Source organism: Cydia amplana, chromosome 2 (genome assembly GCF_948474715.1).
Source record: "Cydia amplana chromosome 2, ilCydAmpl1.1, whole genome shotgun sequence".
Lineage (NCBI taxonomy): Eukaryota > Metazoa > Arthropoda > Insecta > Lepidoptera > Tortricidae > Cydia > Cydia amplana.
Window position 1 is genome coordinate 1363278 of NC_086070.1, and position 24614 is coordinate 1387891.

At 38.3% G+C, this 24614-nt stretch overlaps 1 protein-coding gene across 1 annotated transcript in view; it reads left to right on the top strand.

Moving 5' to 3' along the window:
• The first annotated feature begins 14129 nt into the window (after positions 1–14129).
• Positions 14130–24614, top strand: part of LOC134662008 (synaptic vesicle glycoprotein 2B-like) — a 36714-nt gene continuing 26229 nt past the window's right edge. Inside the window, exon 1 of the mRNA XM_063518247.1 lies at positions 14130–14410. Coding sequence (XP_063374317.1) covers positions 14395–14410 — 16 coding nt within the window. The 5' untranslated portion in view covers positions 14130–14394. The remainder of the gene's footprint in view (positions 14411–24614) is intronic.

Here is a 24614-nt window from a genome sequence, read left to right on the forward strand (position 1 = left end):
TCCACCCTGCACTAGCGCCATGTTCTTGTTGTTGCTCATTTCTGTTTTTGAAGTGAAAACTTCTTTAGCGGCGCTGGGCACTTTTTGAGGTGGGGAAAAAATGATAAACTCGAGACAGCGTAAGGCGATCACGTGACCGTAAGGGGCGCAAGGCGATCACGTCACCGTAAGGGGCATAAGGTTTAGATGGCCACTCATAATTTAGATGGCATTTAAATCAATAAAAACTCAATGTTATTTGACATTTATGTTGCGGACTCCTTTTCAAGACTCTTTACCTATGTTCAAATAATTTGACGTTGTCATGGCAGTATGTACCTAAATAAACATGTCAATGAAAAAGTGTGATCTTATTTGAGAATGATAATAATATATAATAAATAAATAGAATACCTCCGCTAAACGTATGTATCGTGTTACCGGGCGTCGGTAACATAGTGAGGTGAGTTTTCACTTCTATCGGCACTCCCGGAGTGCAACCGTTGTTGCTTTTTTTTATAATTTTACATTCGTCGTCGTTAATCTCGGAAATCAATTAGTTTTAAAGTATTCAACCCGGGATATAAAATTGTCACTGCCTGCTTTTCCTCTCTTCACTACGACCCTTCTATATATGGCTCCGCAAACATTTTCAACATTCGATTGTGCCTGTGCACAACAGGGGAAATTATTAATACAAAGAATAAATATTGACACAAATATCGTGTTAATGTGATCTTGATTTCAAATGACATGCGTTATGTTTACCAAGACGTTTGTTTGACTTTGCCTGTCTGTCGGTCCGTAAAACAAATTTAAATGAAATGATTTCAGTTACGTGAATAAACCTCCGAGTAAGTATTTGGTAAAATTGGTTCATGAATAATGGTACTTAGATTTAAGGTTTTTAATAACACTAATGTACAATGGAATAACTTCAAAAGCGGGGCAATTTTGGAAAAAAGCAAATACATAACTACTAAACTTGAAGGATTTTCTACTGTAGCAACAGTAGGTAATCAAGATGCATTGGTAAGCGTTGCAGTAGCGTGTGCTGCTAAAGTATGAAATGCTTCTGGTATTATAGATATTTGCCTTTTCAAAATTACCCCGCTTCCTAAGTTATCCCAATGTACCTTAATATTAAATATAAATGGTTAATTGCTCAGATATAAAGTAGCTCTCTAGATAACGAGTGCATTTTGTTTAATGTAGGTTTTTAACTTTTTACAAGCACGTACTTATTGTGTGTAAAATACTGATGTGTCACAAATTTCCACAATATATTCGGAAACTTATTTAGAAACAATATTTTCCGTTTCCTATATGGAAACTTTATATAGGTAGGTATACTTCTTTTGAAATTTCTGAGAATATTTCAAACTTTGTGTATTGTGTAAATTTGTATGATTTTTCAAGTACCTAGGTATAATTTCCAGGGCTCGGAACCGGTATTTTTTTAAACCCCAAAATAGCCCACAATATTTTGAATAATTTTATGCTCTTTACGTAGGACTGAATCATAGCAACTTTGTATTATTAGGTTGACCCATTAAAAATGAAATAATAAACCAAAGAACGAAAAAGAACGTAATTCTTACCGGTATTTTTGTATGGAGCAATACCGGTTTCCGACCCCTGATAATTTCATTGGGTGGGTATAAAATGTTTATGGGAGCTAGAACCGTAGTTTTTTTAGTCACGGCATTTCCAAATGCAACAGCCAGTGGCGTTGTTGACAAAAACAGTTATAACAAATTACAAGTGATTGTGTCAGATGTAAACATCACTAAATAAAGTAAACGACAGCGGAGTCACATTACGACGATATTTGCTTTGTGTTGCGTCGCAGTTGCGTGGCGGAGGCGTGGCAGGGGAGTGGCTCATGGCTGTGGCAAACAAGCGTAGAGTCAGTTACTAGGCAGTTCCTGATCCTATAGAAGTTTGCAACTGAAGTTGATAAGCGCGTTACTGATCCCTTAAATCCGTCATATCCTTACAGGTCCGATCAATTCAGCTGGCCAACTTTATTGTCACGCGTGCAACAGAGTAGGGTAACAGCACCAGTGGCCAGCCAGGTACCAGTGGTCAGCCTTTTGAGTCGTTTATTGGTCATAAATATCTGGTATATTCGTTTAAACAAATCGCGAGTACTCAAATAGGAGCTTTGATTCCTTATTGGTTAATACGTAATACGACAGGTGCGGTGAGGGAACGGGGGGAAGAAATATACTCGTTCATACAGGTGCTGTTTGTCGACGAGTGCAATAGTGTCATGTCTGCCATATTTTTTACTGCACGTGGTGTTCTCTTAACAGGCAAGAAAAACTATGTTTTCATGTTAAAAGTTATTGTTTTTGTTAATGATTGGTTTATTTATTAGTTTATCTATTAAATTGCATTATATTTGAATGAAAATATCGATATTTCACTTATAAATTGAGGGGGCTGGCCACTGGATAACACTTTTTTCCAAAGAATCCAGTGCCCAGCCCCCCAGGGCTGACCTTTGGGTTATTCGTTTATTTTATTATTTTCGAGCCAATGCGACCGTTAGGACCGTTAAATTTACATTTTCAAATTTAGTTAGGCATGCCCTAGTCAATTTAAAGTAAAACCCAGTAGTCAGCCGCATTTGAAATAAAGTTTTAATGCGGCTGAGCACTGGGTTTCGCGGATCCAGTACTCAGCCATTGACCTTATTTGGTACGTCGCCGCCAAAAATATGTCCACATTTTTAAACCCTATCTCATTGAAATAAGGTTCAAAAGTGTATACATATTTTTGACTTTAACTATACATAACTATCATTTTGCTTTTTCCTGGTCGGTATATGACTTTGTTTATTAATGATAATTAGATCTGCATAGACTCAATTAATTATTTTTTACCGAGTACCTACTAGGAACATAATTATATATTACCTGATTTACCTCGTTAATTTTTGACGGATTAATTATTAGAAAATAAATATTGCGATTCTTAGTTTGCAAGAATAGTGTTAGTTAATTAAGTACCTATGGCCAACAAATTTCGTGTCATAAGAATTGTATGTACCCATAAGATTTTTTTTTATATATTAATTAAGTAAACAAGTAGGTGAGTAATACGTACATATATGCAAAAAAATTATAAACTAAAATTAAAAACTACAACTATAATAACAATAACTAAAATTATAAATAAAAAATAGAAACATCGTTGATTTTGATATAAGTATGCAAAAAATTATAAACTAAAATTAAAAACTACAACTACAATAACGATAACAAAAATTATAAAGAAAAAAGAAATATTATAATAACGTTGATTTTGATATAAATATTAGTGATTTTGATCTAATTATTATGAATAGTTTACGAGGGCTGTTTGATAAGTACCCGTTTATGAAAAAAATAATCAGTTGTTTTTGTTTATATGCATTTATTTTTCTTCATAGTCTCCTTTTAACTCTATACACTTGTTCCACCTATATTCAAGCTTCAATAAACCATCCAAAAAGTATGATTTCGGAAAGTCATTAAAATAGGCCTCTGTGGCGGCAATGACTTCGTCATTTGATCCAAATCGCTTACCACCGAGCCATTTTTTCAGGTTGGGAAACAAAAATAAATCGCATGGGGTCAAATCTGGAGAATACGGGGGGTAAGGCAATAGGGCGTAGCGTAATTGTGTTAATTTAGCCATCACAACTCTAGACGAATGAGCTGGTGCGTTGTCGTGATGAGACAGTACTTTTTTATTTTTTAAATGGGGTCGTTTGTCCTTCAACCCAGCGTCAAATTCATCCAATAAATTGGCATAGTACTGCCCTGTTATCGTTTTCCCCTTTTCTAAGAACTCAATATGTATAATACCCTGCGAATCCCAAAAAACGGTCGCCATGACCTTTCCAGCCGATGGAACGATTTTTGCTATCTTTCGCGCAGGTTCACCCGGTAAAATCCACTGCTTCGACAGCCCTTTCATTTCCGGGGGGTAGTGGTGACCCACGTTTCGTCTACGGTCACGAAACGACGCAGAAACTCCTTCGGGTTACGTTTGAACACGGCCAAACACTGCTCCGAAGTAGTCAGTCGGTTCCGTTTTTGCTCCTCCGTGAGTAAACGCGGCACCCACCTCGCCGATACTGTCTTCATACCCAATTTTTCTTCTAATATGTTTTGTACCCGCTCGATTGGAACATTTACAGCATCAACGATTTCTCGAAGTTCAATTCGGCGGTCGGCTAAAACGATATTTTCAATTTTCTTAACCATATCGTCTGTAGTCACCTCAATTGGGCGGCCTGGGCGATCCTCATCAAAGACGGTTGTTCTCCCCCGCTTAAACTCGTTAAACCAGTATCTGACGGTTGTCATAGAAGGAGCACATTCATGGTAAACCGCTTGCATTCTTACTTTTATTTCATCACATGTTTTTCCTTCCAAAAACAAGAATCTAATTACAGACCGATACTGCTCTTTCTCCATTTTCACAATTTTAAGTTCACGCTTTCACTGAATCGCTGTCAAATGAGAAAAAAACAAAAGAATGCTGTTTTTTTTAAAATTTTCCCACTTCTGAAAAATGGCTTAAAACGATTGTATACATATTTTCGGCCCGTGATATTAATACATTTGGAAAACGGGTACTTATCAAACAGCCCTCGTATATAGGCTGAGTACTGGGTACACTGAGGCTGCTTACTGGATTTTGGAGGCTGACTACTGGAGAAAAGTGACACTTTTTGTTTAAACTTAATTAGATATATTATAAAGAGGATTTTTATTTTTTTAAATATTTTGTTTTAAAACTATGACAAACAATTGATCTAACCATGTCATTTGTTTAATTATCCGACTAATCCTGTAGAAATTCCGAACGTTCAAACTTAAAAAAGTCGTTATAAGGCTGACTACTGGTGCCTTTACCCTATTTAAGACCAAGTTCGGCCTGGCCAGCCACATTAGGGCTCACGCTAGAGTCTAGTGGACGTTGTCTAGCGGCACAGGGCGGACACGCCATACATCAAAAATGATTTGCGTTTATATGTGTGCGCGGCACGTCTGTACACGCGTCATTGAGTTTCTGACGGAATCCTGACATGCTCTCAGTAGAGCGACTTACGCACACATTCATGTCGCGGCCTGTCGCGGGCGAGGTAATCCGAATCGGGGCGGGGCGGTGCGTGTCCGTTCTGTATGATAATACTATTACTTATTCTGTGCTAGCGGCTAGACAACGTCTATAATATTTAACTGGGGTCGCCGTCATCGAAAACGATGAGTAGGACTATATATATTCTTACAGGGTGCAATTGTAGGCAAAATATTATTTTTTCAGTCTTTTTATGGTTTTTAGTGTATCTCACGCTACAGTTGCGTATTAGACTGAAGTGGGCAGACGTCCAAACAGTCATGTAAACAAGCGTGTCGGACTTTGGCTGGCTGTCTGGCGGTGGATCGCGGGGAAGAATGCTGTTTTGTTTTATTCGATTTGTCAACTTAGAAATGTTGCATTACTATTTATCATGTATTAAGAGGCCTTATTCCTTAGAGCGTTCACCGATTTCACGAAATAACACTCGATAGATGGCGTTGGCGCTCGGTACGCGAGCGCCGGCAAAGTTAAGCGCGTTTCAACGCAGGCGAGAATAATATTGATACTTTTCAATTTAATTGCAAAGTAACATTATTTTTAGCGTTATATTGGCACTCTTTATTTTATTTTATAAGCATGGTAGTAGTCAATAGAGTGTATGTGTTGGGATAATATATAACCAGAGGCGAGTAAATAATAACAATATTTACCTCTGGCATGGAATTATTGTGACAATCACTCTTCTTATGAATAAGGTGTATTCGGGTATTTCCGAATGAACGAATAGTGGCGGATAATTCCGAAAGCTGACTCTTACTACAACGGAATATGAGTGATTTTACAATGATTTTCGGAATTACCCGAATAAACCTTACTACTAATATTCGTCATTGTAGTAGTGTTGTATTTTCAAACTTCTTTAGCGGCGCTGTGCACTTTTTGAGGTGGGGAAAAAATGTTAAACTCGCGACAGATCACGTGACCGTAAGACGGACACGTGACCTGATCAAAAAACTGTTACAATGTTATTGAGTTTTTCTTTATTGATTTAAATGCCATCTAGTGAGTTTCCCTCTAACCGGTATTAATATAACTCGAGTACCAACAGTGATGTGCTTAGGGGTTTCAAGTAATGCGACGAAATAACGCTAGATGGCATTAACATCAATTATACATAGTGCTGCAGACATTTTGCACTAGTCATTGAGTTTTTACTTCTGCCGGCACTCCCGGAGTGCAACCCGTTGTTTTTTTTTACAAACCATGACAAACCATGAGTTTTGTTTACATTTTTGCTGCCCACAAATTGTCGTCTTTTTGTACTATTTCTGTCTGTCTGTCTGTTAGGGGAAAGTCGGGGCCCGTCCATACTGCAAATAAACATGTTTCTTTATTTGTGATATGCAACTGGCCCTATCTGTTAAAACCAGTCATTGTTTTTATTTAAAACCATGATACCGTTGACTACATTCCAAATTTTTTTTTTGTTTGATGGCCTCGTCGGGGTCAATACCGAAATCCGATTATTTATATTATGCCATCTTCGCTCCACTCCATTAAGATACCCTGGACAGAGGGCCTACCGCGAACCACGTTCGACGTGTTACCTCCCTGTCACACTTACGTACGAATTTACAAGTGCGACAGAGAGGCAACACGTCGAACGTGGTTCGCGGTAGGCGCTCAGGCCTATGGAACTCTCCGCGCGAGCACGGATTTATACCTACGAATCTCTTCCCGTTCACGGTAGAAAATCAAGCTAGTTGGTCGCCGGCGCTCGAATATGCCAAAATGTATGCGAAATAAATGTCTTCTTCACGAACAAATAACACATGTTGTAGTGTGGAATTGTGGATGGATGCAGAAACAAAAAAAACTAATAAAAAAATCCGTGTTTGCTCTACCGATTGATAGGAAAAGTAACTATTAGACGTTCTCAATATAAGTACTTATACCAATTTTTTTTACGATATTCGCAAGCTACGTAGTACGCCGTTTTATAAACCGCGTAGTGTTTACGCGGTTTATAAAACGGCGTAAACACTACGGTTCCTGTAGGGAGATATGACCTTTTAAAATATTTCGCAGTCACTCATCATAATAAATAATAAAATAAGGAAAAACCCTAACTTAAGACAAAAGATAAATAAAGAGAATAATAAAATAAATTTATAAGTAATTAATAATGATAAAAGGAATATTATAATTATTAATTACTTATTGCAACTTATCTTGCTCATAGTTATTTTACAATTAATAAAACTTATATTTGTACCTTAGGTAAGTAGGTAGGTATCTTTCATACAATCTATAGTTTAGGTAAGTAGGTAGGTACTTATTTGTAAAATAATTTCTAAGCGTCGGCAACCCTAGCTTTGTGCCGGTGCGCGCGGTGCGGGGAGCGGTGCGTTGAAGGTCATTCCATTGTATTTTTGTGTAGGTATTAAAACGGTAGGCATTTGAGTTTTCTTTGAGAGATAAGTATCTGTTCGTAAGAACTATAATATAGCCCTGTGCCCTGGACCTCATCTAGATCGATGGTACTCGTCAGGGCAAAGCTATTGAGCCCAAACACGATATAGTTATGATGAGTAGATAAGGAGTTCTGGTGACCAACTCCTGACTCCATCATGAGAACCTGGACCTCATCTAGATAGATGGTGCTCGTCAAGGCAAATCGAATGCGCCCAAACACGATGGAGTTATGATAAGTAGATTAGGAGTTCTGGTGACCAACTCCTGACTCCATCATGAGACCCTGGACCTCATCTAGATAGATGGTGCTCGTCAGGACAAATCTAATAATCCTAAATACGATGGAGTTATGATGAGTAGATTAGGAGTTCTGGTGACCGACTCCTGACTCCATCATGAGACCCTGGACCTCCTCAAGATATATAGTGCTCGTCAGGGCAAATCTAATGAGCCCAAACACGATGGAGTGATAATATGTAGATTAGGAGTTCTGGTGACCAACTCCTGACTCCATCATGAGAACCTGGACCTCATCTAGAACGAAGGTGCTCGTCGAGGCAAATCTATTGAGCCCAAACACGATGGAGTTATGATGAGTAGATTAGGAGTTCGGTGACCAACTCCTGACTCCATCATGAGAACCTGGACATTATCCAGGTCGTCCGGGTATAATAATAATGCAAAACCTAACCAGTATTCAAGTAACACTGAAAACCTATCACCTAGCGAGAGTCTGTTGTTGAAATTAAATATGGTGTAAAAAATGTACTTATTTGTATCAAGATTTTCTAGTCGCTGTATACAGCACTTCTCGGAACTCTCTGGCTGTTTACGAACGCACCATAGTCACCGAACGCCTGACGATCGAGCACAGGTCCGTCCCCTAAGCCGCCTCGGCGGAGAATGAGCGCGCGGCGTCGGTGCAGCGTGATTTATACGTGTTTTAAAATAATATAAATTTACGGCAAGGTAGGTCCTATAGTTATGATTATTTTTTTATGGGTTAACGTATAGTTATAGTTTGTTATAATATTATTTTTAGGGCAAAATAATAGTACAAATTGCGATAAAAAAATATAATGTAACCCTGTTTTCACCCAAAAAATGAAGAAAGTTCGGAAGGTTAAATATCCATTTTTTTTAATGAATCTTTGATTTTCAATAGTCTTAGCCGCTCGTAAAAGATATGTAATCATTTCTGTATCAAATGATTCTTGTTTACTGCAAAATTGAGAACCGAAACGACAGTTCTCACTGCAAATTTTGAAAAAGCCTCCCAAGAAAACTCATTTATTTTAGGTTTAAAAAGAGAAAATGTCAACTTGAACGGTCTTACTTGCTAGTTTAAGAAATGATTATTTAAGTACGTTATCAGTTTTTGAATGAATACTAATAGTTACGTCGTAATCTTGAATGAAAAAGGTAACAGATTGCAAAAAACGCTCGCTTGTAGGACTAAGGACTCTTAATTAGCCTTCGCCTGTGACTTCGGAAGTATATTTCATATAATTTTATTTCTCAAATTTATAATCATTTATTTACAAACAAGATATATACAGTGGTACATACAGTACTGAAAGAAATTAAAAACTTAAATCTTTTTTAGAGATTTCAACGACTATTTTGTAGTTCTGTTATATTTTAGAGTTATACCAAGATGAGTCTGCAACGATTTGGTGGTACACGCAGTGCGAATGTTATTTATACGTCATCATTTAATAGAAGGTTGACGTTTAAAAAAACACTTGCATTGCGTGTGCTATCAAAATTGCAGAATCCTAGAACTAATTTTCGTTATACACTACAGGTACACGCAAAGATTTCAAAATTAAAAGTTGGTTAAGAAAAATTTATGTCAATTTGATGTGATGTTTTTTCTATTCCTGACCAACCTACCTATTTATTATTCGTCTAAACATGAAATACTCCAGCATTCCTACCTTGTTTACTGTTAAGAACATCTTATCACGTTGCATTAAGGTTCATAATGCTTTACCCAAGTGAATCGTGGGTACAAATCTTAATAAAGCAAAGTCCACAGTTTGTTCATTGATGCGAGTGAATGAAACCTTGGCCATTTTATGGGATTCTGCGTTGTCCATCTATCGAACATCTCAACCAACTTATTTGTGAGAGGAAACAAGTTAAAATAGACCTTAAGACACGGTGGTAAGGAGTTGGATAGCTCACAAATAAGTTGGGACATCTGGATGTGGACTTTGACCGTGATCAAAGTCCAATCAGGGCTGCCAAAAACATTTATATTTATTTTACCTTAAAAATCCCTCTTACATACCTTCTCATAGGGGACCTTTCGGCAATATAATGGGTATGCCGAGAGGATGTAGCCCCCATCCGCACACACTACTCTCACTAGGTGAAAACTATGGATTTACGACTGGGCTGTTAAATGAAAAATCGGACACCTGCCTAATCAAGCCTAAAAATCTGGCTAGGAAAGGGGAAACTTGCATAATGGGCCTCACGAACCGATATCTAAGATGGCTCAAAGGTAACACTAGTGGAAATTTATTATAAGGGCGCTACGGAGCTTACAGCTTACATCAACATTCATCCCTAACATTCTTTTGCCTATATGGCATTCACCCCTCATTACATGCCGTGACGTAAATAAATGTTAAATGAAACAGTCGTTATAGTTAGTTTCCAGAAATTTTCGGAAATTTTGAGAATTTTCCGCAACTTGCACGTAAACAGTAGGTACAGTTACAACCCTAGGCCCATATTAGTGTTAATAAGAATCTGTACAAATGCTGATTGGTGTGAGCACGCGGTGACCGCGTGACGTAACTTACGAAGTGTTAGGTTAAAACGTGTCTATGTAAATTTCTATATACTTCATATATTTCTTTAATGGTCTAATTTGTGCGTTGTCTAACAGTATTTAAATACCTAAGTAACGAAAATGTTTTATGTATAATTATCTGAGTCTTAGATAATGACGTCAATACGGCACTTAGGTTATAGAATAATCCTATTAACCCTTTGTCTGCTAATGGACTCGAGGCGTCACGCTGGGCTGTATTTTCCATTACTTTGCTGGGAATGGTGTCGGTTACATGTATTTTTATTAAGTACTAGGAGTTCATTGTGCAGATATGGAGACTATAGTTCGTTTTTTTAGCATTAGAAAGAACTTGAAAGAAGGTAAGCGATTTTGACATGTCTTTTAATTAAAAAACACTTTTTAAAAATCAATAACTATTACTTATGAAAGCAGAAGACTATAAAAGACCGTATTAGATTCATAATTGTTACATATTTACCGTAACTTATTTTTAAAATGTGTTTTTCAATTAAAAGACACATCAAGAATTTTTACCTTATTTCTAATGCTAAAAAAAACGAAGTATATAGTCATTCATATCCAAAATCGTTGATAATGGTCGTAATTTTTTTTTGTTTAAAATAAATACAAAAAAGAAACAAAATTAGATATATATGTTTTCCCAAAGATACGGCAACACACATGTGACATTCCACATGTGTCGTTTCATGAAGGTTCATATTAAAATTCTTAGTGTACCTACAGTTTTTATTGTTTGGCGGCAATATTGCGTTACGATACGCAATTTAGAGGATACTAAAGGCAGATTAGCCGGACCGTCAAGGCAAGGCCACGGGCGGAGGGCGTCGGCAAACACGCTGTATTTGCCATCCACCCCGTGACGCGAACCGTGACCCTATTTGTCATCCACCCGCGATGAGTAACGTACGGCACCAATCATGAGACATTTAAGGGCAATTTCATTTTAACTTTTATTTTAAAGAGCGACTTAATTCGTGTTTCAGTAACGCTAACGGTCACATTCCTGACAAAATGTATGGGATTTGACATTGACCGTCAGTTTTGTGACGATTGCTAACCGGCCGTTAATGGTACCTACACAGTTAAGTGAAAATCCCCTTAAGAGAAAATTAGGATTAAATTGGTTTTGATATTTCACTGATACCTGAATTAAATTAACAAATAAAAAATGTCTTGTGTCTCAAGTCATGGCTTTTTAGGGTTCCGTAGCCAAATGGCAAAAAACGGAACCCTTATAGATTCGTCATGTCTGTCTGTCTGTCCGTCTGTCCGTCTGTCCGTCTGTCCGTCTGTCCGTCCGTATGTCACAGCCACTTTTCTCCGACTCTATAAGAACTATACTGTTGAAACTTGGTAAGTAGATGTATTCTGTGAACCGCATTAAGATTTTCACACAAAAATAGAAAAAAAAACAATAAATTTTTGGGGTTCCCCATACTTCGAACTGAAACTCAAAAATTTTTTTTTCATCAAACCCATACGTGTGGGGTATCTATGGATAGGTCTTCAAAAATGATATTGAGGTTTCTAATATCATTTTTTTCTAAACTGAATAGTTTGCGCGAGAGACACTTCCAAAGTGGTAAAATGTGTGTCCCCCCCCCTGTAACTTCTAAAATAAGAGAATGATAAAACTAAAAAAAATATATGATGTACATTACCATGTAAACTTCCACCGAAAATTGGTTTGAACGAGATCTAGTAAGTAGTTTTTTTTTATACGTCATAAATCGCCTAAATACGGAACCCTTCATGGGCGAGTCCGACTCGCACTTGGCCGCTTTTTTTTAAACAGACAGAAATGAATCAATGGTGAACTTAAGCAGCCCTCTAAGTAGTATTAATGGTAAAATGGGACCAGTGTTTAAAAACTACAGGATTTGTGGTTTAAGTCTCATTCCATTATAAGTAGGTAAGTGTGTTGTTTACTGTAAGGCTAGTCCAGGCCCAGGCCCGGATCTAGGGTAGAGCGAGTGGAGCGGCCGCTCTAGGCGCCGGATGGCAAGGGGGGCGCCAAAATGGCAAATGAGAAAAAAAAAGAGTTTTAAAAGACGCGAGTGTGACGGGGGCCCAAAATACGCTTTAAAACATCAACGAAGGGCGCCAAAACCCGATTCCACTCTGCCCTGATCAAGGGCTCGGGCCGGCACTGAGTCCAGCCTTCGACATAGAGCTTTCTTAGTTTGTTAGGTCTCGTGGAAAAACCTTCATTGGCCAGTTGCATGCCAATACAATGTTTTATACGTCGGTAGCACGCGTACGCGGTCGGTGGAAAGCGGTCACCACAGCCTGTAGACGTCTGCAACGCTGAACCTGTAACATACTAATAATCCGTTGATTTAAACCAAATATAAAAAAACGGAACTTTACACGATTAAGTCCTGTATTTGTTTAAAATTATACTATAATACCTCGAGCAAACCTCAAAAAGGAGTTTATTTCACAACCACATATATAGTTTTGCTGACTGAATTATTATTATATTACGGTACACTCACATACAATAATATCTTACACGACGATGCGCACAAAATAGCCGACTCGACCTCATTACATTGATATTATCGTCTGTGACTGTACTAGTTAAACATCATCAGTCCACCTCGCTAGTCCATTACTGCTTGCTATAAATATAAAAGTGTAGAATTAAAGGTTATTATTAGGTGGTGACCTCATTTGCGGCTATCTTTACACTAAATACCTGTACGGATATGATGGTCGTTCTTGTCTACGTGACAGCGTGATAAAACGGTGTCCGTCACTTTCTTTCCCACGGTGTTAAACAGTGACAGTTATTTTATCACGTGGATAAAGATGGATAAAGCTATCCATAATAGGCTGGCAGTACAGCATGTTAATAGGGTCGTGCGGTTATTTGTGACATTCCACAGAGAATGGGTCTTATGAACTTTTCATCAGAAAATTTGCATCAGGACCTATTTCTGATGGAAAAGACCATTCTCCGATGGAAAGCAACATTTAGGTAGGATGGAAACAAGAAAATTTCACGAGAATTGAGAGAAAAATGAGATCTGTAGACAGACAGCTAGAGATTTAAACGTATTTTTGCCGAAGCTGAAACGAAAACCGCCCAGGGCCCTGAGCCAACTGAAAAGTAATCGTTCGAAGGAACTACGATGCTGGGCAGCCTACGGCACTGCGTTCACAAAGCTCACCCATACTTCAGTAAGTATACAAATCAGGAGGCGTATTCGGATTGTAATAACAGGTTACGAAATTGATCTAGATTTGTTATGGATATGATCTGGCAGTGTCAAAAGTCTCAAAAGTGAAGTTTCTGGATGAAAAAATGTCGCTTTTCCACACTGATGCATCATATCCATAAAAAAAACATACCAAAATCATACCCATTACCTACAATCAGAATAAGCCTGCAGTAATTCCAGTAGGTATTTACGTTTCAGCTTAGTCACGCGTGGTTAGGGGTTTTGATAATATGTATTAGAAAAAGTAAACTTCTCTCTTTGAGAAACATTTTTTGGGTTCGAATTCGAATTGTTTTTATTCTGTAGGTACCTAAGTAAGTATACCTCATATATTATTTGTGGGGTTTGGTAAATCTGTGTCAAGATTGTCAAAAAAAAAATATTTTATTATTTAAGCTGAGTTGTGGCTCAATGCTTTAACAAAACCCCCTGTTTTTTTATATGCTCTCAGTCTCTTCCTAATTCAAGCTAAAAGTATGGTCAGTATGTGAGTGAAGGCATGTAGAAAAAGTCGCACCAACAGATAGTATCGAATCGGCAGCGGTCAACTCAGTTGCCAATGATTCCTCGCCCGCCTCACACGTCTGACCAATGCTGCCAAGGTTCAAGATACGACTCAAGCACCACAGATAAATAGATAAATAATTATTAAAAACAAATGGGATAAGCAAACTTTTAAAAGACGTTATCAAGTTGAAAAGACGTGAAGTGACTTTTGTTTTTTAATTTATTTTATTCAGGTGTGATACTAGCTTTTAAGTTTAGTTGCGTAGTGTTGTGATTTTTTGTGTTTAGTGAGCAATGGAAGAGCAAGGAGGTATGTACCAATTTTTTATTACAGTATTTGGAAATGAAATGTATTTTGTTTTTGGTATTTGGAATGCGGACTTAATCACAGTAACTATTTTTAGAACTTTTGTCAAGAACTTTCGTGACATACATATTAACATATTAACATATTACAAAAGTTAAAAATGCGGTTTTTTTAAACGCATCTCAATTTAAGTTTTTTATTTTATTAAAATATCCGTATGTTTTTTACTTTCAATCCGGAGGTCGCGGGTTTAAACCTCGGCTCGTACCAATGAGTTTTTCGGAACTTATTGTACTTACCTACCTACGAAATATTATTTGATATTTATCAGTCGCTTTTCGGTGAAGGAAACCGGACTAATCCCAACAGGGCCTGGGTATTTTACCCTCTGGGTTGGAAGGTCAGATGGGAATTACTTTCTTAAAAACTAGTGTCTACGCCAATTCTCGGGATTAGTTGTTAAGCGGACCACAGGCGGATGAGCCGTGGCAAAAAAGCCGGGACAACGCTAGGAAGATTTTTTTAATTAACAAAATATCGTTGTATTATTTATGTGAATTTCGGGATTAACCAGGTTTTAAAGGGTCGTCAATGTAACATGTGACACCCTAATATATTTGTCCTTAGGTAAGGGTACTTAAACTTTTCCCATCTGTAGGCGGGCTGTAAGTACGAGTATGCTGTTTACCACCGAAGTGGTAAAAATAAAAAGTAAATCAAGAGCTGTTTTAAAACTTTCTCAGAGTAATGAGACCATCAAATCTGGGGCCCGTTTCATAAAAGCTTGTAACTTGTAATACAAGTGGAAGCCCCTTTCTAACAAAAGCTGTCAAAAAGTGACATCCGCTTGTATTATAGCCTGACCAGTAATATATGATAATTGTCAAGAGGGCGCTGTTATTCTCATGTATAGGGTGACAATTCAGTGTAGTATGAAAAAATTAGTTCCAGTGAAATTCCGCAACATGGCGCACCCTCAATAGATCCTGGTTCACCTATACATGCTTTTGAGAAACGGGCCCCTGCTTGTATTGAGTGTTGGTATTTTTCGTTATTAAGAGACTGCGCTTAAAAAGCTTCAAGTCTTTTAACTCCCGAGTCGGGTCGTTAGGTGATTATTTTTTATACGCAACTCTAAAGGACCCGAGACTGTGAATAATGTTATTCGGTTTTATCTAAATTAACAGTAAATTAGGCGTTATTGTATGATTTGCAAGGCTCGGAATAACGCCCGTCATTTTGAAAACAAATTATAATTTAGGATCCATTTACGAGTCGAAAGTGTTCGTTTACGGTCTACGGATGACATTGGGGCATACCTATTTAATCGTTAACGTTGGTATAAAGAAGTCTGTGTTGTACGGAACAGGGTAATGTTTTCAAAATGACGGGCGTTTTTCCGAGCCTTGATGATTTGTGATTTGTGACTCATGAATGTTATGTGAAGACAATTCGTTTTGAATTTTTAAGTAAATATTTGCGACCATAACCTCCTGAGACCCAGAAATATTTGTTTTGTTTTTGTATTTGGAACCTTTGGTTACTCAATGAAAGTTCAAAATATTTTTTGGAATATGTACAAAAAATTGTACGCATGGTCTCAGGAGGCTAATTCTAAAAAGGAGACAAGTTTCTACAAAATACTTGAGACTGAGACTTGAGGTCTCTAACAAGTTGAAAATAAAGGTTTCGATTTAATTATTAGAGTCCGAAAAACAACCGAATCATCAAGCAGATGACTCAATGATTCTTTTAACCGCAAAACTTTTGCTCTAAAATAACCAACCGATAAATAAAGGAGGTTAATGCTCCTGCATTAATTAAAAGAAAAATAAAACAAAGCGAATGGATAAGATAAGTTGAAGGGTGTGGGTTCAAAGACGGCGAGTTTGCAAAACTTTGAAGTATGCAATAGGTAAATTGTAATACAAATGAATTAGACCGAGTAGACGTTTTTTTTATAGTATTTTATGCAACAGTTGTTTAAGAGAGGTCAAAAAAGGCGAGTGGCGTGAGTAACAATTTGAGGCGAAGCCGAAAATTGTTAATAAAGACGCCACGAGTATTTTTCGACTCAGTTAAACAACGTTGCATACAATACTTTTTCTACGACCAAGCACTTACTTTAAAATAAAATTGTAAATTTAACAAATATTTTTCATTCAAGAAGTAGCAAAGAATCCGGTACGGGCGGGAAAAGAATGAATGAAATAAAAAAAACATGTCTATGGTTCACCCATCTGTCAGAGATGACAATTAAAATTAGGTTGACAACAATGTATTTCCTACAATATTTTTTAAGTGGTGATTACACAAAGTATCGTAAAAGTGCCAAAAAGATACTGCGTGTATGCACAAATACTTTTTTGGGGAATAGACTAAAGACTTGTCTTGACAACTATAAGATAGGGGTTTAAAGGTGTATGCACGACCCTTTAAATGACAAATAAAAGTACGGGAGTAGAAAAAATATAATACAAAACGTTATTTTTAATTATAATTTCCAAAAATGACAATTTAGGTTCACTAATTTTCTTATAGGTAGGCAAAAGTCATAAAAGCAAGTAGGGTCAAGGGTTATAAATAAAAATATGTAACAGTCGATAGATAAGCGTTATTGGCGCGTTAATACATTTTATTGAGATCCGACACTCAATTGACTTTGCAGCCTGTTCAGTCTGTTGTGGAACACTTATAGCGTAAATGGGATATTGTTTATTTCACATGTTTCTTTAAAAGTTTACAGCTTACGCCAATACACTTACAAGGAATTTTAAAATATTAAAATATAAAGAATACTTTATGTATTTGTCGTGTGTGGAAAATGTTTCACGAAATGATCGGTTCATGAAACAAATCTTACCTAATCATACGAGTATCATGAAGTGATCCGATCAACCTAAGATGACATTTGATGAAATGATCCAGTTCTATGATCTGAAAAATATGACTATACATACTCTTATATAGCCGGCGAGTTGTTTCATAATACGTTTCATAAGGCAAACTGGCAAAGACGGTAATTTAAAAATTATGGAAATCTAAGCAGTAGAAAATTAATTGATAGCTTGAAATAAATGTACTTATAGGCCAAATTCTTGTCGCATAAAATATAAGAGATGATCCGCTGGCCAGACTTTAGAAAAGAGCATATTTTACATATCAACTAGCATATTCACGACCCGCTCCGTTCGTAGGTGTTATTCGCTACAAACAGAAAAAACATGTTATTGGCTACGCTCGTAGCGCGTAGCTCGCGCTGGCAGAGAATGCTCTAAACTGCGATTTAAAATCATGTTGTATCTCTGCAATATACATGCAAACTTAAATTACTTTTTTTAAATGTTAAATATACAAAAATCCATCTTGTATAGGCGATTTTGGGCCCGATTCGGATTTTGAACTAGACATCTATTAGACAACACCAAGACACGACAACGATATTTTTAAGATCTAGCCTGTCAAATTTGACATTTACGCGATTCTGGAGATACTCATCCAAGTCACATCTAATAGATATCTAATGGAAATCGTTCGTTTATACGATATTTTGACGTAAAAGTGACATTGGTTGCGCGAATTGAGCTGCAAAAGAGAACTAGTTGAAATCTAAACTATAACGTATCTAGAATGGATCTATTACGTGTCGTCTCTTGTGAATATCTTGAAGTTCGAATACGGCAGTTTGTCTGTTCATTTGCCTCCTATATCATAAAACAAAATTCTAGTCCAAGCAGTAAGTTTTTTGTTATTTAGTTTTTTGTTAAAAATGTGAGCAAATTGTCAATATTCATTGTAAACAAGTAATGTTATTGTTGACATAACACCCGCCATAATACGGGTTGATTCACCGCGCTATCGCCAGTAGACAATTCGGGGTGAGGCGATATCAACCAGACATTCCTAGAGAAACTACGACGTAAATGACTGCTTTCTATAGCCACGGTAGCCAATTAAGCTTCCGAGGGCCCAAGGTCACCCTAACCTTGGCTAGGGTTGCAATGCAATTTAGTGATAAAAACTGATAAAAAACGTTCAACTGTAACATGGTGTTTTAGGATTGGGTTATTAACATTTTATTACTATAGTTAACTCGTTTCCTGTAGACATTGCAAAGTTAAGAGAAACAAAAGCTAATTTTTACGCAACACCCAGTGCACCATGGCGCCTATTTTCTTCTTCCTCGCGTTATCCCGGCATTTTGCCACGTCACGACTTATGGGAGCCTGCGGGCTCAGCACGGTTCCATTTTTTATCCACTATCACTAAGCCCGTCACTTTCGCACTTACATACTTGTTAGAACGTGACAGGCATTGTGATAAATGATAAAAATGCGACCGTGCTACTAGGGCTGGGGTCCGCTTGACGACTAATCCCAAGAATTGACGTAGTCTATACAGGCGAGATATGTATTTTCAGTACTTTGTGACTCAAATAAGATAAACGTACCTACCTATTGTACATACTTGTATTTTCTACATACGTACCTTTTTCTGAAATGCGTTTGACAGCGGGGTTAGCAATTCCTAAGCTTTTCAGTATTGTAACCTATGTGACGGTGACTATAATACGGCCAACATACCTGACTAATTAATTTTAATTTACAGTACTCGATACCAAAAAATAGAAATAATTATTGTAGATACCAACTCTAGGTACCTACTCATTATCCCGATATTTACTTGTGATACAGTCAGTAGCAGAAGTTGCTAACCGGGCAAGGTGTTCAAAATTACCTTGACATGCTCTTATTTTCTTAACAATAAAGTCGCGTCAAGACCATTTTGAACACCAGGGGGCCGATTTTAGAATTTCGATCGCTCGATTTCGTCACTCAAAAATCGATGAAAACGGCGAAATTTGATTTTTGTAATACGAGCGATAGAAATTGGGTAAGATAAGATAAGATAAGATAAGATAATCTTTATTGGTACAATACAGGTACACGTCAGTTACAATTTTGTACAATATTCATACAAATTCCACATTACAGAGTATTTCAATTGAAATATAAACAACATAGTAATGTCAACAATTCAAAATAGAAACAAAATAAATAAATTAAAACATGTTTTACAGAGTCATTGGCAGTGCCATTACTTCATTAAAGGTGTAAAAGTTTTTTGTGAGTAACCACGATTCTAAATTTCTTTTAAAGGATTGGTGAGACTGGGCATCTCTTATGCTATCAGGGAGGCGGTTGTATATCACAGGGCCTGTGACGTAAACCGACTGTTCGGACCTAGTCAGCTTGTGGATCGGTGGTACTAGGCGGTCTCGATGTGCATTGCTTCGTAAATTATGTGAGGTCACTATGCCTTTTCGTTTAAATTTATTTATGTTTGTGTAGGTAAAAGTCGCGATTTGAAGAATAACTAGGCTAGGTAGGGTTAAAATGCGTAGGTTTTTGAAGTGATCGCGGACTGATTCATCACTGCGGATACCTACTATGCCTCGCACTGCGCGCTTCTGCATTCGAAATGCACGGTCGAAATCCGATGCTCGGCCCCACAGCTCAGCGCCGTACGACAGTATCGAATGGACGGTGGCGAAATAACAGGATCTGACTGTATCTCTGCTAGCCGTCGATGCAAGTCGTCGCAGTGCGTAGCATGCTCCACCCAGACGTGCACATACGCTATCGATATGTTCCCGCCAAGACAACGAGCTGTCTAGCACAAAGCCGAGGAGTTTAGTGGTCACAACTTGTTCAATTTTTGTGCAGCCCGCGTGGATCTCAAGGTCAGCAATCTGGTGGCCGTTTAGACTGATGCGTAGAAAACAGGTCTTTTCCGTATTAAGTGCTAGGCCGTTCTGCGCAAACCAAATATATAATCGATTGACGGTGTCATTAAGAGCAGGGATGTTGCGAACATCCGCATCCGCATCCGCAACCGCGGAACTTCCGCATTATTTTCAACATCCGCATCCGCATCCGCATCCGCATAAAATCGATGCGGAGCTTATGCGGATGCGGATGTCGAACAAGTCGGTACAGGAACGTCTTAGCGGCGGCGACAAGAGTGCCCACTCCATACATCAGTTAGACTATTAATTTCAGTGTCTACATCTAGCATCGAGTAGCGGAACTATCAGTACTGCTACATCTATTATCAAGTAGCATTACTGAGAGTTCCGCTACTCGATGCTAGATGCTAATAGTCTTTTTGGTACTAAAACTGATGTATGGAGTGAGAAATCTATGTATTTTTCTCTCTGATAGTAGTCTGTTCGGAAAGAGAAGAGTCGTGGAATGTATTGGGCCCCATACATACCACGACTCTTCTCTTTCCTCACAGACTCCTCTCTATTCACTCTATTCTATTCTATTCTGTTTATATAACGCACCTATATTCTTGTTCAAATATTAAACGTTTCGTTTTTTTTAAATAAAAAAAAAACTAAAAATGTAATATTTGACGTTTTCTAAGTACCTAATCTTGACATCCGCATCCGCATCCGCATCCGCGGATGTGAGCCTTTAAAAATCCGCATCCGCATCCGCATCCGCGGATGTCAAAAAATCGGCATCCGCAACATCCCTGATTAAGAGCCACTTTAAGTAATCGTTCGTTCGGTGCTGTGATCACTACGGTTACATCGTCAGCATACATAAATACTTCGTCTTCATCGAGAGCCCCCGGTAGATCGTTGAGTAGTATTGTAAACAAGGTATTAGATAAACAGGAGCCCTGCGGAACTCCCATTACGCTACTTTGTTCTGCAGACCGTACCCTTCCTCGATCACCGACTACGGTTAGAGTTCTGTTCCTCATGAAAGACACTAGTATCCTGAGCGCGGGTCCACGGAAGCCGTAGTGATCAAGCTTGGCCTCGACGAGACCGTGGTCCGCGGTGTCAAAGGCGCGCGAGAGGTCGCAGCACAGCACGGCCGCCTGCCGCCCGGCTTCGCGCGCCCTCATCACCGCCCACACAACCTCGCGGACCAGGTCCGTTGAATTCCGACCTCTTTGGTACGCGTACTGCCGGTCCGACATCGCGTTTTGGGACAGCCAGAAGGACAACATACGCTGGTTGAGACCGACTTCGATAACTTTGCTGAGGGCGGGTACCAAAGAGATAGGACGATACGACTTACTAGCGCTTTTTTGTCCTTTCCCCTTATACAAAGGTGATATTTTTACTTTTTTAAGTGATTCTGGGAATGTCCCATTTTTAATACAAATGTTAAAGAGGTGCGATAGCGGATAGCTAATTATCGGGCTAACAAATTTAAGAATGCTCGGTGATAATTCGTATATATCCTGACTATTCTTAGGCGCTATCTTAACCTGCATTATTTTGGCTACTTCATGCGCAGTAAACGATTCAAGTCGTATCGAGCGGTCGAGAGGCGGTGTGCGAGCGGCGAGCGCAGCCAGCGCGGCGTGCACGTCGGCGCGCGGCGCTCCGCACGCCGCCGCCGCGCCCACGAACTCCGCGTTCAGCGCGTCCGCCACCTCCTGCTTGCTCGTCACCGGGAGACCGTTACATTGTTTTATCAATTCGGTGAAATCCAAAGGCTCACTGGGTTTTCTAGCTAGCTCCTTATTGATAACGTTCCACATTGACTTGCTTTTATTTTCATTTTTACTAATCAGATCATCATAATACTCTGTGCGTTTTGATTTTAGTTTAGTGCAATAAGCGATTGATAGGTTTTCCGCAAAACATGACAACCTATCAGAGTCCGGAAATTTATTTTTTAGATTCATTACATCGAAAAGGAGGCACTTGGTGGCTAAAATGTCAGTATCGACCCACGAGTTAGCTATTTTATAACACTTACTCCTTTTCTTTGGGAAACAGATGTTAAACTTGTTTATTAGTGAGTTTAATATTAGTTCGGCTAATTTATTCTCATCATTGTCGCATCTCGTTATTACTTCAGTCCAGTCTATAGACTCGAGATGTTGTCCAAAATGGACCTTATTCGTGAGAGTATAAGATCGTCGAGGCAGCGGCTCGTGTTTGCGCGACAAAGTCCTAGTAATACCGGTTACTTGCGCGCAGTGGTCACTGAGGAACGTTATCGCTCTGTGCACGGACACACGGTCGCGGCAGATGTTTTGATACGCGTGATCCAAAAGTGTAGATGACGTAGGAGTAATGCGTGTAGGGAAATCTACATGCTGAGTGAAATTATTAGCGGCTATAATGTCTATTAATGATTTTTTGTAAGTCGATTCGGTATCTAGCGGTATTGACCACTCGTTTTCAATTCTATTAGTAGAAATTACATGCCTAGTAGTGGAGATATTACTGAACGAAATACACGAAATCGAGCGGGCGTATTTCAAAAATTGGCTCTCAGGTCCGATTAGCAACTTTTGCTGCTGACTGTACTTACCTAATCAATAATGATGGTTCTAGGTAATTGTAATCTCTGCAAATTATGCCTAGTGACCAGGAGGTGTATCCAGACTGACATGAAAATTAGCTTAACGAATAAAATTATTATGATTATGAGGACTTATGGCTTTGAACTGGTTTTGATATGAACTTGACGATCTTCTTGGTGATTAGCCTGCATCTATTCTCAGGCACTACGCACGACTTTCACTTCATTTCGCATGCACCAATTAGCGTGAACTATATTCAAGGTCGTACCAAAATAAGATCAAAACCGTAACAAATTCTCAAATCTGAATCGGGCTCCTTAAAAAAACGGTAAACTCACGTTATACAAACGGGCAAGGTCCGACACAGTCTCGTTCTATTCTTGCATAACATACCGACGCCAATGCCAAGGCGATGCATACAAGGGAATGATGGCACTCCCAGTTCTGCGAAACGAGCGCGCACGCATGTATGCTATACATTGCGCTTTTTATGCGAGCTCTACATAAGTTGCGCTAATGAAGCGCGCAATGTGAAGAAAACATCCGCGCGCACTCGAGGCGCTGATGGGCACCTTTTGACAGGCCATTATTTTTGTATCCATCGCTGCAGTCTTGTAGGCGTTCGATAATGAGCAGGAAAAACATTGCCGCAAATAAGGATTGCTTGGACTTGTATGAACTGGAAACGGATGGTTTTAAGAATTAGCAGCTTTTATGTATTTATTTGGCCTTATTGTGCTAATGATGGAATTTTTGAAGCGACTCGGATGTTTATTTAAATATTATGAAGGCAGGGGAATCTATTAGTACTCGCAATTGCCATACTTGTGATTTTTTTTATAGGAATTGAAATTTTCAATTTCCGAAATGAAAGTTTCCAGTGTAACTTTCCTGATTATTTCCGAAATGTTGGTGTTTTTCAACCTTTTAAAAACCTTTCGCAACTTGCAAATCTTTAGTTTTCATATTTACGTAGAGTTTTAATTCACTTGCATCTTCAAATCGATGTGTATTGCGTAGTCTATGCACAATCGATAATAGATCAACGAACCGATTAATCAGTATCATCCTGATACGAGTTCGTTACAAGACAATATTATCAACCGAGTAGGTACAGTGCCTAGGTTACAATACAATAATTCTAATGACTCTATATGTAGGTATTTTAATAGTATTTGAAAATACCTTTAAACGAGCAATTCTTGTATATTAGATTTGATAACTAACTAGTATGTAAGCCACTTGGATAAGCTCTGTAATGCTTATGTACTTTTACGATGCGAGATATGCAGGAAACTCAAATTATAAATTTAAAAACTTATATAATTATGTTAGGTACCGAAAAAAACTGTTTTAAATAAAAACGCGTTTTCCCTAAATAAAACTAGTTTTCCGTATCGCTTCCGTGAAAACGCGTTTTCCGTAAGGCCTTGGTACATTTCAGTGACTAAAAACAAGTTTTTAGGTAACATATATGGGACAAGGAAAGTTTTCCTTTTTATTGCCTGGATTCACATAAAATTCACATCACAACAAATTACATCTACGGTAAAAAGTGTTCTGTACAAATAAATAATTAGATAGATAAGTAAGCATGAAAGTTGCACCGATCAGATAAATATAAACTAAAAGTACTTTGTCATTAATCGTAGTACTCGTTGACACATGCAGCTGATATTACATCGACAGCGTACGTTATTAAATAGATAAAGCCGGTTCGGGCCACTGTCCGAACACCGTGACGTCGATAGGCTCATCGTTACCACGTTATCACGTGATAAGCGATAGCTACTGGAAGGAGACGAATTTCAGGGACACATTAGGTACCTGGGTACCTAGCCAAGATGGTAATCGTTCGCTCCGT